The 15,867-nt window shown below is 41.3% G+C and overlaps 1 protein-coding gene across 6 annotated transcripts in view; it reads right to left on the bottom strand.

Annotated features, from left to right (window-relative positions):
• Positions 1–711: 711 nt before the first annotated feature.
• Positions 712–15,867, bottom strand: part of NXPE3 (neurexophilin and PC-esterase domain family member 3) — a 74,244-nt gene continuing 59,088 nt past the window's right edge. For all 6 annotated transcript variants that reach the window (XM_070406117.1, XM_070406115.1, XM_070406116.1 and 3 more), the window contains 3 exons: positions 14,952–15,025; positions 4,869–5,075; positions 712–2,496 (listed from right to left, as the gene is read on the bottom strand). In XM_070406117.1, the coding sequence (XP_070262218.1) occupies positions 1,946–2,496; positions 4,869–5,075; positions 14,952–15,025 (832 nt within the window). In that variant the 3' untranslated portion in view covers positions 712–1,945. The remainder of the gene's footprint in view (positions 2,497–4,868; positions 5,076–14,951; positions 15,026–15,867) is intronic.

The raw sequence follows: 15,867 nt of genomic DNA, 5'->3' as shown, positions 1-15,867 counted from the left end.
ATATAGGAGGCAGTTAGACAGGCATGAGCAAAGCAGGTCAGGTATAGAAGGTCACCAGGGCAGAAAGCCCGGGTACCTAGCAATGGGCAAAACTGGGAGGACAAGTATTACATGATGGGATTTTGCCCCCAGAGTTCCCTTTCCTCCCCTGGGATATGGATGGTCATGGGGTGTAGTCCCCCTGACCTTTTCATATTTCTGGTCATGTGGTTCAGACCCTCCCTGATCTCTCCTTCCCTGGCACATGGCTAGTCATGTGGTAGACACGTTAGAGGAGGAACAAGGCAGGGCCAGAGAATAGCCTCATAGGCCTCCCATACAAACCCTTGCACGACTACTTCCTTAAGCATTAGGCCCTCAAGACAATGAGCTTCTGACCTGCATCAAATAATCTTAGGAGCAAAGCCACAGAGACAGAGTTTCTGTCAAACTAGAGATAACATGTAGGCCTCAGTTGTGTTTCAGCTCCAGGCCTAGAAAAGCAGCAAAGCCAGGCAGGGGTGATGCCATGGCTGACGTCAGGACCAGCTGCAATGACTAATGACCCCCTGCACTGGCACCAACCCTGACCTTGAAAGGACACATCTGGAAAGCTGATATATATTCTATTGAGATCCTCCCTTGAGCCCTCCAGATTAAAACCCTTGAGACAAAGGATAATTACCCAAATGTGCCTTGGCAGAAGAAAGGTTCCCGCTCCTCCCCCCTCCCCCCACTCCAAGGCATGCCTGTGCCTTTCCCTACCCCCTTCTTTCCCCAGGTGGGCTCTCTTGGGAGCACACCTGAGCCTTTCCCTCCTTCTCCCACGCATATTTTCTTTGCCTTTTTTTTTTCTCCTAAAATCCAAGGGCCCTTCTTTTACCTCTGTAACTTGTTTACTGAGTCCACATAGGCCAGCTGGCTCACTTCTTCTATGACTCACTTATTCAACCCCTGTTACTTTCTAAATAAATTTTTGCTTGTATTTGAGTTTCTTGGGTCTGATTTCTTTCCTTAGCCACACTCAAGGACCAAAGTCTAACATCTGGTACAAAAATACCAACAACAACAACAACAAAAAAAACACACTTGAAATAGATGGAAATACTTTTCACAACTTTATAATAAACAATAGCACTCTATACATAAAAGTCAATTCTTGAAACCCTCAAATTTCAGAACAGAAAAATTCATTTCTGTTTACAGTCTTCACCTTTACAGTTCCAAAAGTAGTTATTTTAGAGTAAGTATTCATAATGTAAAGTTTAGCTGAATTAAATAAGTAACAATCACTCCATGCAAATATCAACTGAACACAAAGATTTTATGCATACTGTTTTCATAGCTCTCTTTTGATTTTTTTCTAGATAAAAGCAGGACATTGTAAATATTTCACTAAAAATTCTGAGCAAGGACACTGGTCATTTCAAGTAATTCAGAAAAAGTAGATTATCAAGAGAAACTCTGAGACAGGGGAGTCTTCAGTGTGTTACAGGAGCCGCTGGTTATAAGCCTGGTTAGTTCGCCCCGTTGAAGATGGACCAACGGCGCTGCTCGTGCTGATGTGCTCAATCTCTTTTGCCGGATAAGCTACAGACACTCCACTGTCCCTTCCATTTAGATCAGAACATTTTTCACACTTTTTAGCACAGTAATCTCTTCTCCCAGGAGAACCTAGTTGAAACACACTTATTTGCATCTTTGGTTAAAAGGGCAATACAGTGTGTGGATGCTGTTAATGGTTCTCCGTAACTAAGTCAAACCTGGAAAATATCCTATACATAGATATAATGTAACCTGTGTTTTCTAAACTCTTCACAAGTCGTTATATAAAGTCCAGCTCTTAAAATTTTTTTTTACACATCAATGATGGCCATATCTCCACAGGGACATCCATTAACTTTCTGTAATGCAGGTGATGGAAAAGGTCACTGAAAGTGATTCCTTCAGTCCTCTTCACGGCAGGCTAGGTCTCCAAGGGGCACACAAAGGACAAGAACATGTCTAGTTGGTTCTTCACAATAACTTCATCCGGATGTAGCTTATGGGGTAGATAATGGGCTAGGGTCATCTCCCAGGCATCAACGAGATATACTCCAATCCCTGAGAACATCTTCCGAAGGACGGTGTCCAGCTGAAAGTTGTACCAGTCACTGCTGAAAAGGCTCGCCTCAGGCCCCAGCTCTTGGACGTTGGCTGTCCGGATAACTACCACGGTCTTAGGGCTTCGATCCAAGAGCTGGACCACTGCTCGACGGATGTTCCTGAGCCGCCGGATATACACTTCCAAGGGGAAGGTGCTGAAATGAGACCACACAGCGATGGCCACCACGGTGTTCTTCCCTCCCACAATACCATTCAGCTCATTGGCCACATAATGGAGCTCACTACTGAAGACCGTGGTGAAGCGGATGGGTGGACCATGGCAGCGGTACTTGAGCAGGATGTTGTGCTTTTGGTCCACCGCAAGGAAGGGACCCACTTTCTTGGGGCTACCCAAGTTAAACTCCACTAAATCTGAAATGAGGAAAACTCAAATTCATAAAAATGTTCAAACCAAGCATATATTTTTTTATTATTCTTTACTTGGTGTGCTTCAGAACAGTTTTTAAAGTAAAAGTACAACAAAAAGGTACAATACAAATGTAAAGGGAATACCTAGTTCACTGCACTTTGGCATTCTTTAACTCAATGGACCTTGATACTAACATAGTTACTATCATTTAAGTCACTCCATAAACATATTACAAATAATATCAGTGATAGATTCTATGCCTATGTCTATAAGTCAAAAGCAAAATAATCAGTTTACCTCTATTAGGTCAAGAAATCTACCTGTTTGCACTGATTGTTGAATATCTAAAAATCAACTTAACATTTACATGTTATTATTCTAACAGATAAATATTTCTTCCAGAGCAAGGGCTATAATTTCTGCTTTTTAAAGAACACATAATAGTAACCAAATACCTCTTATTGTTATAGGCCAAAGAAAGGAGGTAGTCCACCCTACAGATGGACAATCATGTTAATATCTTAGAGAACTTCTATCTCTGTCATAAGAATAACAAAGACTACAACACAAGTTATGATTCCCTTCTGTTCCTCCCCTGGATCTAAGTTGTGTTTCAAAGTCCAGCTCCTCTAAGATCTTCTGAAGAGCCCAGGAATCACTGGTACCTTGTTACTCCTAAAAAACTATACAACTAACCACTTAATATGCCCCATGAGGAAAGAAGGCCTGTCTCATATTCCTAAATATTCTTATAAGTGCCTTACAGAAAACAGACTAAGTAACTTCTGGCAACTCAATTCAATGAACATTTCCTAAGTACCTATTCAGTGAGCCACTACAGGGCTAGAAGCCAGCAATGCTCAGAAGAATTCATAGGCCTCGCCCTCAAGGAGCTTCCAATCAATCTGAAGTACATCAAACTAAAATCCTATACAGTGGGTCCTTGACTTACGAGTGTCCCGACCGACGAGTTTTTTGAAATACGAGCCGTCACTCAGCCGATTTTTTGTTTTGAGTTGCGAGCTAAAATTCGGGTTACGAGCCAGCTTCAGATACCCCACCGCTGGTTGGCGCAGCGAACGTCACAGTGAACGCCACAACATCAGCTCAGCATCACGTATCTCACTCGTTCACTTTTTGATTTGACATACGAGTAATTTGAGTTACAAGCTCCATCACGGAACGAATTAAACTCATAAGTCAAGGCCCCACTGTATAATAAAAGCCCAATATGCTAAGTGTCCGGTCGTCTGTTCAACCAATCAAAGCACAATATGCTAATTATATGCTAAGGCCGCCTAACTGCTCGCTATGATGTGCACTGACCACCAGGGGGCAGATGCTCTGACCAGTAGGTTAGCTTGCTGCTGGGACTGAGCATGGTCCCTCCCCGGCTGGCCAACCTCCCGCATCCCTCCCCGGCCCCGATTGTGCACCAGTGGGGTCCCTTGGCTTGACCTGTGCCCTCTCGCAATCCAGGACCCCTTGGGGGAAGGCAGAGAGAGCTGGTTTCAGCCCAATCCCTCAAGCCAGGCTGAGGGACCCCACAGGCCAGGCCGAGGGCCTCTAGCTGTACTATATTACTCTTGAGGGTTAAAGGTTTCATTCTACCCACTCTGCAGTCCCAGGCTCCTCTTCTAGATTTTTCTACCTAATTCACTACTATTTAGGATTTAACCCCATTTAAATTGAATACTAGTAAAAACTCAATCTACCATCCTTTCTTTAGATTAAGATCAAGCACCATTACAGAGCTTTATCAGGTGAAAATCTCTGCAAAGGGTATGGTAGAAAATGATCAAGACAATGTGATTACTGATATGAAAGGAAATACCAAACTACATCATTAGAATTAAAAATCAAGCAACACATGGAAGGCCTTGCCCGGTCAACATCAAGCCCTCATGCCATACAAATTACTTCCTTTCTTTAGATTTTTAATTTATGCTTTATTGACTAGAACTCAGCTATGTCTGATTCAATAAAAAAAAAATATCAACAAGCAAAACAAAAACTGGAATTAACTTTTCACTCTTTGGGGTCATATCTATTTCCTCCTTTCCTTCTAAAAAATAAATCTGAAGCCCCTTTGAGAAGCAAATGTCATGTCCAGGGTCACACAGCTAATCAGTGGTATAAACTTCAACAAGAACCCATTACTTCCATCAATTCATCACAACCCCAATATTGATAAAAAAAAAACAACAACAAACTATCACACAGCTTTCCAGGGTTAGGATACCTCTTGAGTCTGACAAGAAATAACTGTTGTTTTTTTACTTGATGTTTTTGTTCAGGTACCCAAGTGAGTCTGCATAAAAGCTGATTTCATGCATGTCTAAAAGAGTTATGAAACAGAAAGCAAAGTACCAACCTGGAACAAAGGTAGTTAGGTATTCAAACCACTGCCTGATTGTTGAGTCACCAAATAAATACACCACTTTCCTTTGCAAGCATTCTGTAACATTGTCAGGGTCATTAAACTGGCGTATCTTAAAATTTCTAGGCTTCCACTGATCTTGGTAATAATGCCCCGAAGGAAAAGTTCCTGAGCCTTGAGATAGTTCTAGGTTGTTAGATTCTGAAAAGAAAAAGAAAAAATTGAGATAGATACTCTGAGATTCTCCTCCAATAAACCATAATGTTCCAAGAAACACAATTATGCCCCAATATTTGTTAGCCTGATACCATATGGGTAACATTTCCTGCCATCACATCTCAAAGAAATCCCAAACTTCCCCCTTATTACAAATTGTTCTCTTTTGTACAGAAATAGGAAGATCTGAAATGGCTGTGAGGGTGTTGGTGTACAGAAGGGGAAAGGGGATTTTTCTTTTTTTGAGCATTCTCTCTGTTATGCATGTTTTTATCAAAGCCAAAAATAAAGGCAGGCAAATACCAAGGAAATGTGTAGATATAAGCATTGTCCAGCATATCCCAGGATAGGAGAAGAGCTTCTCATCCAAATTCCTGTGAGGCAAGTAACAATTTAAATTCACATTCTATGTATGCATAGTAATAGTACACTATTTCTCAGTCCATTCAAAGGAAAGTTTTAACCCATGGGTCCTACAATCAAATATTAATTCAGGAAACCACCGGAGAATCAAGCCAATGACATACAGCCTAAATAATTACTCCCCACAATACGAAAGGTTCAGGAGGTCTCTATGCACAATGAACAATATTAAAAGTACATGAGCAGTGAGTATTTATGATTGCAGCCCAGCTACACATGATGACGCAGTGCCAAGACACCTTTCAGAGGAAGAGTCAACATCCTTCTGCCCTAACATCTCCTTTGAAAAATGCCACTGTGGAAACAACAAGCTTTTCTTGCTTCAAAACAGACAGGAACTATTAATATTTCTTACACGTTTACTTTGCACCAGACACTGTTGTAGGCAACTAAATGTATTATCTCACAAGATGCTCATGGTAGGTCCTATTATTATCCCTACCTTTCAGAACAGTTAAGCAACATGACCTAGGCCACAGAGCAGGCAAGTAGCAAAGCCAGGGACAGATGATCCAAGCAGGTGAGCCCCAAAGCCCATGTTCTTAACCATTGTGCTACATCACCTCTCAAAATGTGATGCTTATAGCCCTGGCTCGGTAGCTCGGCTGCTTGGAGTGCCATCCTAAAAGGTTGCGGGTTCAATTCCCGGTCAGGGCACATATCTAGGTTGAGGGTTCAATCCTCAGTCAGGGCATGTACAGTGTTGATCAACGTCTCTCTCTCTCTCTCTCTCTCTCTCTCTCTCTCTCTCTCAATGTTGATCAACGTTTTTCTCTCTCTCTTACTTTCTCTCTTTTTCTCTCTCTCTAAAATCAATGAAACATATTTCCAGTGAGGATTTTTTTTAAAAAAGAGGATGTTTTTAGATGTCAACCATTTTCATTTTGGCCTTTTCCTGAAGGTGTACACATGTTCATTTCTAACACTTATTCAAATATACAATCTTCAAAAAATTACCAATCATTTTATATCACTTCCTTACACACCCCAAGATTCAAACATTGATCATAATCTAATAATTCTAGTCTCATCTGTTAAACCAAAATTCAAAATCCAAATGCTTACAGGACTCAAAAATTTTAGTCCCCTACTTATGACTATTTTCACTAATTTGATTTCTTGATATTATTCATATTACTAAAAATTATTTTGGTTTATTCACTTCAAGAAAGATGCCCTGTTTGACCGATAGTGCATATTTAATCTTTTTTCTAAGGCATCTGCTAATTTTTTTGAGAGAAGAAAGGAGAGAGATACAGAGATAGAGAGAGAAACATAGATGTGAGAGAGAAACATTAATCAGTTGCCTCCTGCACACCCTCCGACCAGGAAAAGAACCACAACCTGGGTATGTGCCCTGACCAAGACTCAAACCTGCCACCTTTTGGTATACAGGACAATAACCCAACCAACTGAGCCACACTGACCAGGGCAATTTAAATTTTTTAATCCTCACCCAAGGACACATTTCCATTAATTTTAGAGAAAGAGAAACATCAATGTGAGAAACATCCATCAGTTGCCTCCCATAGGTGCCCTACTAGGGACTGAACCTACAACCTAGGTATGTGCCCTGATCGGGAATCAAACCCACAATCTTTTGGTGTACTGGAGGATGCTCCAACCAACTGAGCCACACCTTCTAGGGCTGCATCTGCTAATTTTTTGCAGGTTCAGGGCCTAAATTAAAAAGTAAATAGGTTTTCTAAATGTTTTATTTGGCAAATGTCATTATCAAAAACAAATAACAACAAAAGAATATATTCTACCTCTCATTTAGTTGTTATCAGAATTGAGGGGATCAAAACTGCCAATATGCCTGAGAGGTCTGTGAATCATGTGCTGTGGAAGTTTATGTATCAGAATTGAGTTCTCATTCAGTACAATCCATATCAATACAGACAGTGGCAGAAGGCAGAGTGACCAGATACAGCTTGGACCGGGCTCCATCCAGATGGTTCTGCTCACACAGGAAATCTATAATTTCCTGACCCCTTTGTTGCCCTAAGATCTCTTCAAACTGTGGGACTTTGAATGAATGATAAAGCATAGCAATTGCCAGACCTTGGTAGGTACATGGATATTTATTAAATAAATTAGTGGCCGGGTGCATGAAATTCGTACACATTAAAAGGGGATTAATTAGGAGCTCCAGTGGCACAATCGGTTAGCGCGTGGTACTTATAAAAGGGGATTAATTAGAGGAAATATTTTAATATTGCTATTTGCCCTTCCTCTATAATAGAAGTGTCAGAGATGAAAGAAAATTAGTAAAATGTATATGAAAATCTTCCTCCTATCAGAGTCTGGAGCACACCACAGACCCAACAACAAGTCCCCGCCCACCCACGGCACCTCAAAATCACGTGAGACTCAGACCCAGCCGGCCCCACCCCATTGGGCATGATCCAGACCTGGCTGGCCCCACCCCTTGTCAAGCCCCAACGGGCAGGGGGCACAGCCTCAGGTCCCCAGACCCAGTGCCAGGCAGGGGGTGCAGCCTCAGGTCCTCCAACACAACCTCAGGTCCCCCCACCAAGCACCGGGGTGGGGGGCGCAGCCTGAGGTCCCTCGGCCTGACGCCAGGGTGGGCAGCCTGGCACCAAGGCGGGGGCGTGCCTTGAAGTCCCCCATCAAGCCCTGCTGGGCGGGGCACGGCCTGAGGTCCCCCAGCCCAGGCCGGGGCGGGCGGTGCACCTTGAGGTCCCCCGTCAAGCCCTGCCGGGCAGGGAGGGGGGCGCAGTCTGAGGTCACCCGGCCTGGCACGGAGGTGGGGGACGTAGCCTGAGGCCCTCCGGCCTGGCGCCAGGGCGGTGGCGCGGCCTGAGGTCCCCCAGGCTGGGCCGGGGCAGGGGGTGCGCCTTGAGGTCCCCCATCAAGCCCCACCAGGAAGGGGGCATGGCCTGAGGTCTCCCATCAAGCCCTGCCAGGCGGGGGGCACGGCCTGAGGTCCCCTCCTGTGGGCGCAGCCATGTTACGGAAACCCTGCCTCTGCTGTGGGCACCACCATATTTGTGATGGTATGATGGTCAATTTACATATTCCTGCTTTATTAGATAGGATGAAAGGATGGATGAATGAATGAAGGGACAAAGATGAATCAAGTTGATGGCTAAAGAAGAAGCCCTCTTTATTGAAATACATATTTGGCTTATTCAAAAACAATTTCTCAACATGTACCAAGTGTGGCTTTACCCTACTACCACACCTTACTCAAAGCACACCTTATCTGCAGGTCAAGGCTACACAGGCCAGAAAGCACCAGAGCAGACACCCGGGGCCCATGAAAATATTTAGTAGGATAGGAATTAAAAGTGATTTTGGCTCAGCCGGTGAACAAAGACAGTGGTTTGATTCCCAGTCAGGGCACATGCCCAGGTTTCAGGCTCAATCCCCAGTAGGGGACATGTAGGAGACAGCCGATTGATGTGTGTCTCTCTCATCGTGTTTCTATCTCTCTATCCCTCTCCCTTCCTCTAAAATCAATAAAAACATTTTTTATAAAGTGATTTTGAAGTTATAATTTTTACCAAGGTTAACTCAGTACACTCGGCTATTCTGTGTCAAATACATGTTATAAAGAAAAGTGTATATCACACAGAAAACAATTACCATTTCTATTCAAATGTTAATCATACTATCAGTGTTAAGACAAGCAAAGCAAATCAATTACTAAATCTGATTCTTTAAACTTGCAGCTCTAGATAACAGAATGTATTTTTAAGTGAAATGTATGTACCTACATTGCCCTCTTATGGTCAGCTTGGACAACAACATTTCTTGACTGACAGAATTTTAATAAGCAGTCAAAAGTTATTTATAAAGTCAGCGTTTCTTGGAATTCAAAATGCATTTTCACTTAAGATAACTGAGATATGAAAATCTATTAAATCAATAATATAACCCCTAGTGCACTATACATGTGGGATAAAAATAATTTCAAAATAAAACTGAGTTTACATAGAGGTGGTTGCAAAGGCAGAAATAAAGATCTTTATGCAAAACAGAAGGGATAGTTTTGATTATTCACATGTAAGGTCCCTGCTTCTCTAAATGCCTTGGCTTCTCTCTCAAGACCACAGCTTAAATTTTCCTCAAAGGGTGTCATCCCATGTCCTTCATTACCCATAATGAGGGCCATGTGGGCCACAAATGGGACAAAATGAGAGAGAGAAAAACAGAGAGATAAGTTTCCCTAAGTTATCCAGAAAGAGCCGGAGAGAGATACAGTGCAAATTAAAGATGGGGTATATTTATGTGTACATACATCCCTTAATTTTCTGGCCTGGAATTATCTATAGGAGAAAGAACAGTAAAGGCATGCCACAGGGGAGTGCATGGTTCATAACAGGAAAGAAAGCCAAGACAGAGAAGAAACAGTCAAATAACTCCTTGACAAGGGAACACAATGAGCACAGGAATACTTGGGTGCCATCTCAGGGAGAAAAGGAATTAGGACTGTGTGTCAAGCTGTTTAGGTACAAACAGTCAAGTGCAGGGGATATAGAAGGTCCTAGCTACACAGTAGCCATAATAGCTTGAACTTGAATTTACCTTGAATCCCTCTATAAAACCTTGGGAATTTGTGGGGGGTTTTTCTTTATATTTTAGTCCCCTAAAGGCTAATAAGCATTTTATGGAGGAAAGCTAAAAATACGTATAGGAAGAAATATCTGCAGATACAGAGCATGTTGAAAGGGACCTCAGAGAATAGCTAGTCCAAATATCTTTTAAAGGTGAAAAAAGCAAAGGATGAAAGTCAGAGACCACATAGAGACTGGTAGGAAGGTCAGAGGCATGAAAGGGCTGGCCAGGCTCCCACAGACAATAGCTGAAGTTCCAGAGGGATATCTCACCTGTGGGGGATTCCAATGAGAACTCTGGGGTCTAAACCCCAAGCTTGGCCCCACAGCCCAGAGCACCAGAACTGAGAAAGGTGCCCACAAACATCTGGCTGTGAAAAGCAGCAGGGTTGCTATCTGCCAGGGAGAGACTGCTGAAAACGCAGGCACCCTCTCAAGGACCAATGCACAAAATTTAGTGTACAGCCACTCACCTTGAGCTCAGACAGAGAGAGGGTAAAGTGGACTAGAGCTGTGTGAGCAGAAGCAAGGGTTTGGGGCTCTTGGGTTAGAGCTCAGGAGACAGACACTCCAGTTTCCTGTGCTTACTAGTAGTCATTCCCTCATACTCCAGACCCTTCCAGCCAATAGGGTGGGGAGCGGGCCTAAGCCATCAGTCAGACATCCCCCAAGGGCTCCTGGACTGCAAAAGGGCACAGGCCGGGCTGATAGACTAACCTCCCCGCACACCCCCCTCCTGAGTGCACGAATGTCGTGCACCGGGCCTCTAGTATAATACTAAAGGGAACGATCAAATAAGAGAATATAATCCTGGTAAAACATATATGCATCCAATATAGAAGCACCTAAAATATAAGAACACTTCTGGAGGACTTTAAGGGAGAGATCAACAGCAATACAGTCCTAGTAGAGCAGTGGTTCTCAACCTTGGCTGCACATTAGAATCACCTGGGAATCTTTTTAAAATCTTGATTTCTGGGCATCACCCTCCAAAAATTCTGTTTCTTTGTTATGGGGTGGGGCCACAACATCAGTAACAAACAGAATTTCCAGAGGATGAGGCCCAGAAATCAGGATTTTAAGAAGATTCCCAGGTGATTCTAATGCGCAGCCAAGGTTGAGAACCACTGTAGTAAAGGAATTTAACACCCTGCTGACTTCAATGGAGACATCTTACAAACAAAATTTAACAAGCAACAGTGACTCTAAATGACACACTGGATCAGATGGATTTAATTGACATTTATAGAACATTTCACCCCAAATCTGCAGAATATACATTCTTCTCAAGTGCATATAGGTCATTCTCAGAGACAGACCACATGTTAGGACACCAAAAAAGTCTCTACAAGTTCAAGAAGAATGAAATCATATCAAACATCTTCTCAGATCACAATGGAATAAAATTAGAAATCAACTACAGTAAAAACACTCAAAAACAATGAATGGGTTACCAATGAGATAAAGAAAGAAATAAAAAAACTTCCTGGAAACAAATGAAAATGAACATTCATCACAAAATCTCTAGGACACAGCAAAGGCAGCCCTTAAGAGGGAAGTTAATAGTACTACAGGCCTATCCTAAAAAACAAGAAAAACTAATAAAAAACTATTTAACCCTACAACTTAAAGAATTAGAAGGAGAACACCAAGAAAAGCCCAGAGTAAGTATGAGGGAGAAAATAATAAAGACTCGAGCAGAAGTAAATGGCACAGAGGCTGAAAAAACAATACAAAATACAATGAAACCAAGAGCTGGTTCTTTGAAAAGAACAACAAGATTGATGAACCCTTAGCCAGACTCATCAAGAAACAAAGAGGACTCAAATAAATAAAATTAGAAATGAAAGTGATGAAGTAACCACTGACACCACAGAAATACAAAGGATTGTACGAAAATAAATACTATGAACAACTATATGCCAACAAGACAATGTGGATGAAATGGACAAATTGCTAGAAAATTACAATCTCCCAAAACTGAATCAGGAAGAATCAGAAAACCAGAATAGGCCAATAACAACTGGTGAAAGTGAAACAGGAATAAAAAACTCCCAGCAAACAAAAGCCCTGGTTCACGGATTAGTAAAATTAAAACATCCGTACTACCCAAAGCAATCTATAGATTCAATGAAATCCCTATTAAAATAACAACGGCATATTTCAAGAACTACAACAAACACTCCAAAAATGTATATGGAATCAAAAAAGACCCCAAATAGCTGTAGCAATCTTGAGAAAGAAGAACAAAGTTGGAGGGATCTCAAAAACAGATATCAAGTTATACTACAAAGCCAATGCAATCAAAATAGCCTGGTACTGGCACAAGAACAGGCTTATAGGTTAATGGTACAGAACAGAGAACCCAGAAATTGACCAAACACATTACGCTCAATTAATATTTGACAAAGGAGGCAAGAACATACAATGAAGTAAAGACAGTCTCTTCAATAAATTGTGTTGGCAAAATTGGACAGATACATGCAAAAAAAAATGAAACTAGACCACCAACTTACACCATACACAAAAATAAACTAAAAATGGATAAAAGACTTAAATGTAAGTCATGAAACCATAAAAATCCTAGAACAAACCATAGGCAGCAAAATCTCAGACATCTCTCGTAGCAATATGCTTGGGGATACATCTCCTAGGGCAAAGGAAACTAAGGAGAAAATAAACAAATGCAACTACATCAAAATAAAAAGCTTCTGCACAGCAAAAGAAACCATCAACATAATGAAAAGGGAGCCCCACTGTATGGGAGAACATATCTGGCAAGATACATCTGATAAAGGGTTAATATCCAAATATAAAAGGAACACACACAACTTAACAAAAGGAATCCAATCCAATTTAAAAATGGGCATAGGACCTAAATAGTGTGACACTTCTCCAAAGTGGACATACAGATGGCCAAGAGACTATGAAAAAATGCCCAAAATCACTGATCACCAGAGAGATGCAAATTAAAATGTCAATGAGGTAACATCTCACACCTGTCAGAATGGCTATCATCAACAAATCAACAAATGACAAGTGCTGGTGAGGATGTGGAGTAAAGTGAACCCTAGTACACTGCTGGTGGGAATGCAGACAAGTGTAGCCACTGTGGAAAACAGTATGGAGTTTCCTCAAAAAATTAAATATGGAACTCCCAATTTGACCCAGTGATCCCACTTTTAGTAATATAAGCTAAGAAACCCAGAACACCAATCAGAAAAAATGCACCCCTAGGTTCATAGCAGCACAATTTACAATAGCTAAGATCTGGAAACAGCCCAAGTGCCCATCAGTAGATGAGTGAATAAAAAAAGTTGTGATACATTTACACCATGGAATACTGTACAGCAGTAAAAAAAAGAAGGATCTCTTACCCTTTGAGACAGCATGGAGGGACCTGGACAGTATCATGCTAAGTGAAATAAGCCAGTCAGAAAAAGATATGTATCATATGATCTCACTCATATATGGAATCTAATGAACAAAATAAACTAATGAACAAAATAGATCCAGAAACACAGAAGCATGGAAGAGACTAATCCCAGAGAGAAGGCGGGTGTGGGTGGGTGGGTGGGTGGAAGTCAGGCGCGGGTCCCAGTCGCCCCTCGGTGGCAGTCCGCAGGGTGCCTCCTCACATGGGGCGGGGAGAGGTGGGGCACCTCCTCGTGAGCGATTTCAATCGTGCACTGGGCCTCTAGTACATAAATAACAAAATTTCATAGGGGAAAAGAACCCTTCCAAAATATAGGGTTCATAAGTGAAATAATAAAAGAAGAAACGCTTTTTGTGAACTCTTCTAAGACCAGGACAAAAAAAAATACAAGATGGGCCTGAAATATCTTGTTGTACCTGGGAAGGAAATCATCAAAAAACAAACAAAAAAATGATAAGAGCATGTCAAAAGGACACAGAAGCCAAACCAAAAAAGTTCCCGATTGCCAAAATATTTTGAACAAAAAAATATTGAACTGAATTATAACCCAAAGAGTGAAATAAATAATCATGAGTTTATATTGACAAATCAATGGGAAAGAAGGAAAAATACCAATTAACAAATGTCTTAAGAATGAGATATAGCAATCATTAGAACACCACAGAAATAACTGCCACATGCAAGATCTACTGATGAATCTAAAGTCAGTGGGTGAAAGTGTAGGCAGAAACAGAATGTGTATGTAGTCTTTGCATTAGTTTCCTGTGGCTGCTGTAACAAATTACCACGAATTCAGTGGCTTAAAACACCATAAAGTTATTCTCTTTCAGTTTTGGAGGCCAGATATTCAAAATCAGTTACCACTGGGCCAAAACCAAGGTGTCAGCAGAGTCACGCTCTCTCTGGAAGATGTGGCTATTGAGCATGTGTGACTCAGGAATTAATTTTTTTTTAAAGAACTCATGGACATAGACAAGTGTGGTGAGTGTGTGTTGGGGGGAGGCGGAGGAGGGTATAGAGGGGATAAGTGGAAAAAAATAAAATTAAGTAAAAAATTAAATTTAAAAAGAATTAATTTTAAATTTTTATTTAATTTTAATTAATTTACATTTAAATAGCCACATATGGCTAATACCTACCATAATGGACAGAACAGTTCTAAAGGCTCTTAAGAAGCCAAAGAGAGAGGGGAGTAGGGAAAAGACAACTTTTACATAAGCATGAATAGCAAAAGCCAAGATTATGCACATAAGGTCTGATTTACTTGAATCTAACAGCTCTTTCAGTATTTTCTATTGTGCTCAGAAGTAACCATGTCACATTAAAGGGAGGAAAGGGCTTTGTAACATCAGTGAAACTACAGAGCTTCAACCCACTTAGCAAGAAAAGCAACAAATCATAGAGCTCATTCCATTTTACCTTTTATTCTCCTGGGAACTACAGTCACCCAATCAGGTCCGCTGGAGTTGATTGGCATTTTTATATTGACACCACTTTAAGAGGAATAAAAAGAGTACAGACTTAGATTCAGGAATAGTTATTTTCCAATATGTATCTTTATCTACAAATAAAAAAATGGATATGATTTCATAGAGGCTCATTAAGATGAAATAGTCTCATAAATATTAATCAACACAATCATTAGTAACTAGGTCTCCAGAAATAAACAAGTCTTATAATCTGGGTAGGAATTAAATAGATTAATTTTTCACTGCTTAGCTCTTAACCCAAACTTCCAAAATGACAAATTCTGGTCTGAATTGCTTACTACCCTCAGACTCGGAGAAGGCTCACACTGATGAGAATATCTATGTTGTCACTACTTAGTCCCTAGTTCTCAGGCTGCAAGCCTGTGCAGCAGTTCAGTCACATGCCAGATTCCTTCGGCCTTGCCTAGAACTGAGATGAGTCCTACTGTAGGCTCTTGGCCCAGACATGTGCTCATGCAGTACTTTGTTCATCATTACTATGGCTCTTTAGGGTCTGTTCCCCTTACTAAAACATGAACTCTTTGAAGACACGGATTGTGTCTCCCTAACCTTTTGTTTTCAGTACCTACTAGCACAGGCTCTGGACTAGAGTCTGTGCTTAGAAAATATTTGATGGAGGGCTGTGTGAAAAGTGGGAGAGACCAGAGCCCAAAAGAAAAATATTGAAAACCAGGTGAACTCTTCCAGAAACTGGGTCACAATAATTAGGTTTTTTACACTTAAACCAAAAACAAATTTAAAAAAATAAAATGCTGCCTTGACTGGTTTGGCTCAGTGGATAGAGCATCAGCCTGCGGACCGAAGGATCCAGGTTCAATTCTGGTCAAGGGCATGTACCTCGGTTG

Source organism: Myotis yumanensis, unplaced genomic scaffold (assembly GCF_028538775.1).
Source record: "Myotis yumanensis isolate MYYU_CA2020_CCGP unplaced genomic scaffold, mMyoYum1.0.hap1 SCAF_2, whole genome shotgun sequence".
Classification (NCBI taxonomy): Eukaryota; Metazoa; Chordata; class Mammalia; order Chiroptera; family Vespertilionidae; genus Myotis; species Myotis yumanensis.
This window is presented reverse-complemented; position numbering and strand designations above follow the sequence as displayed.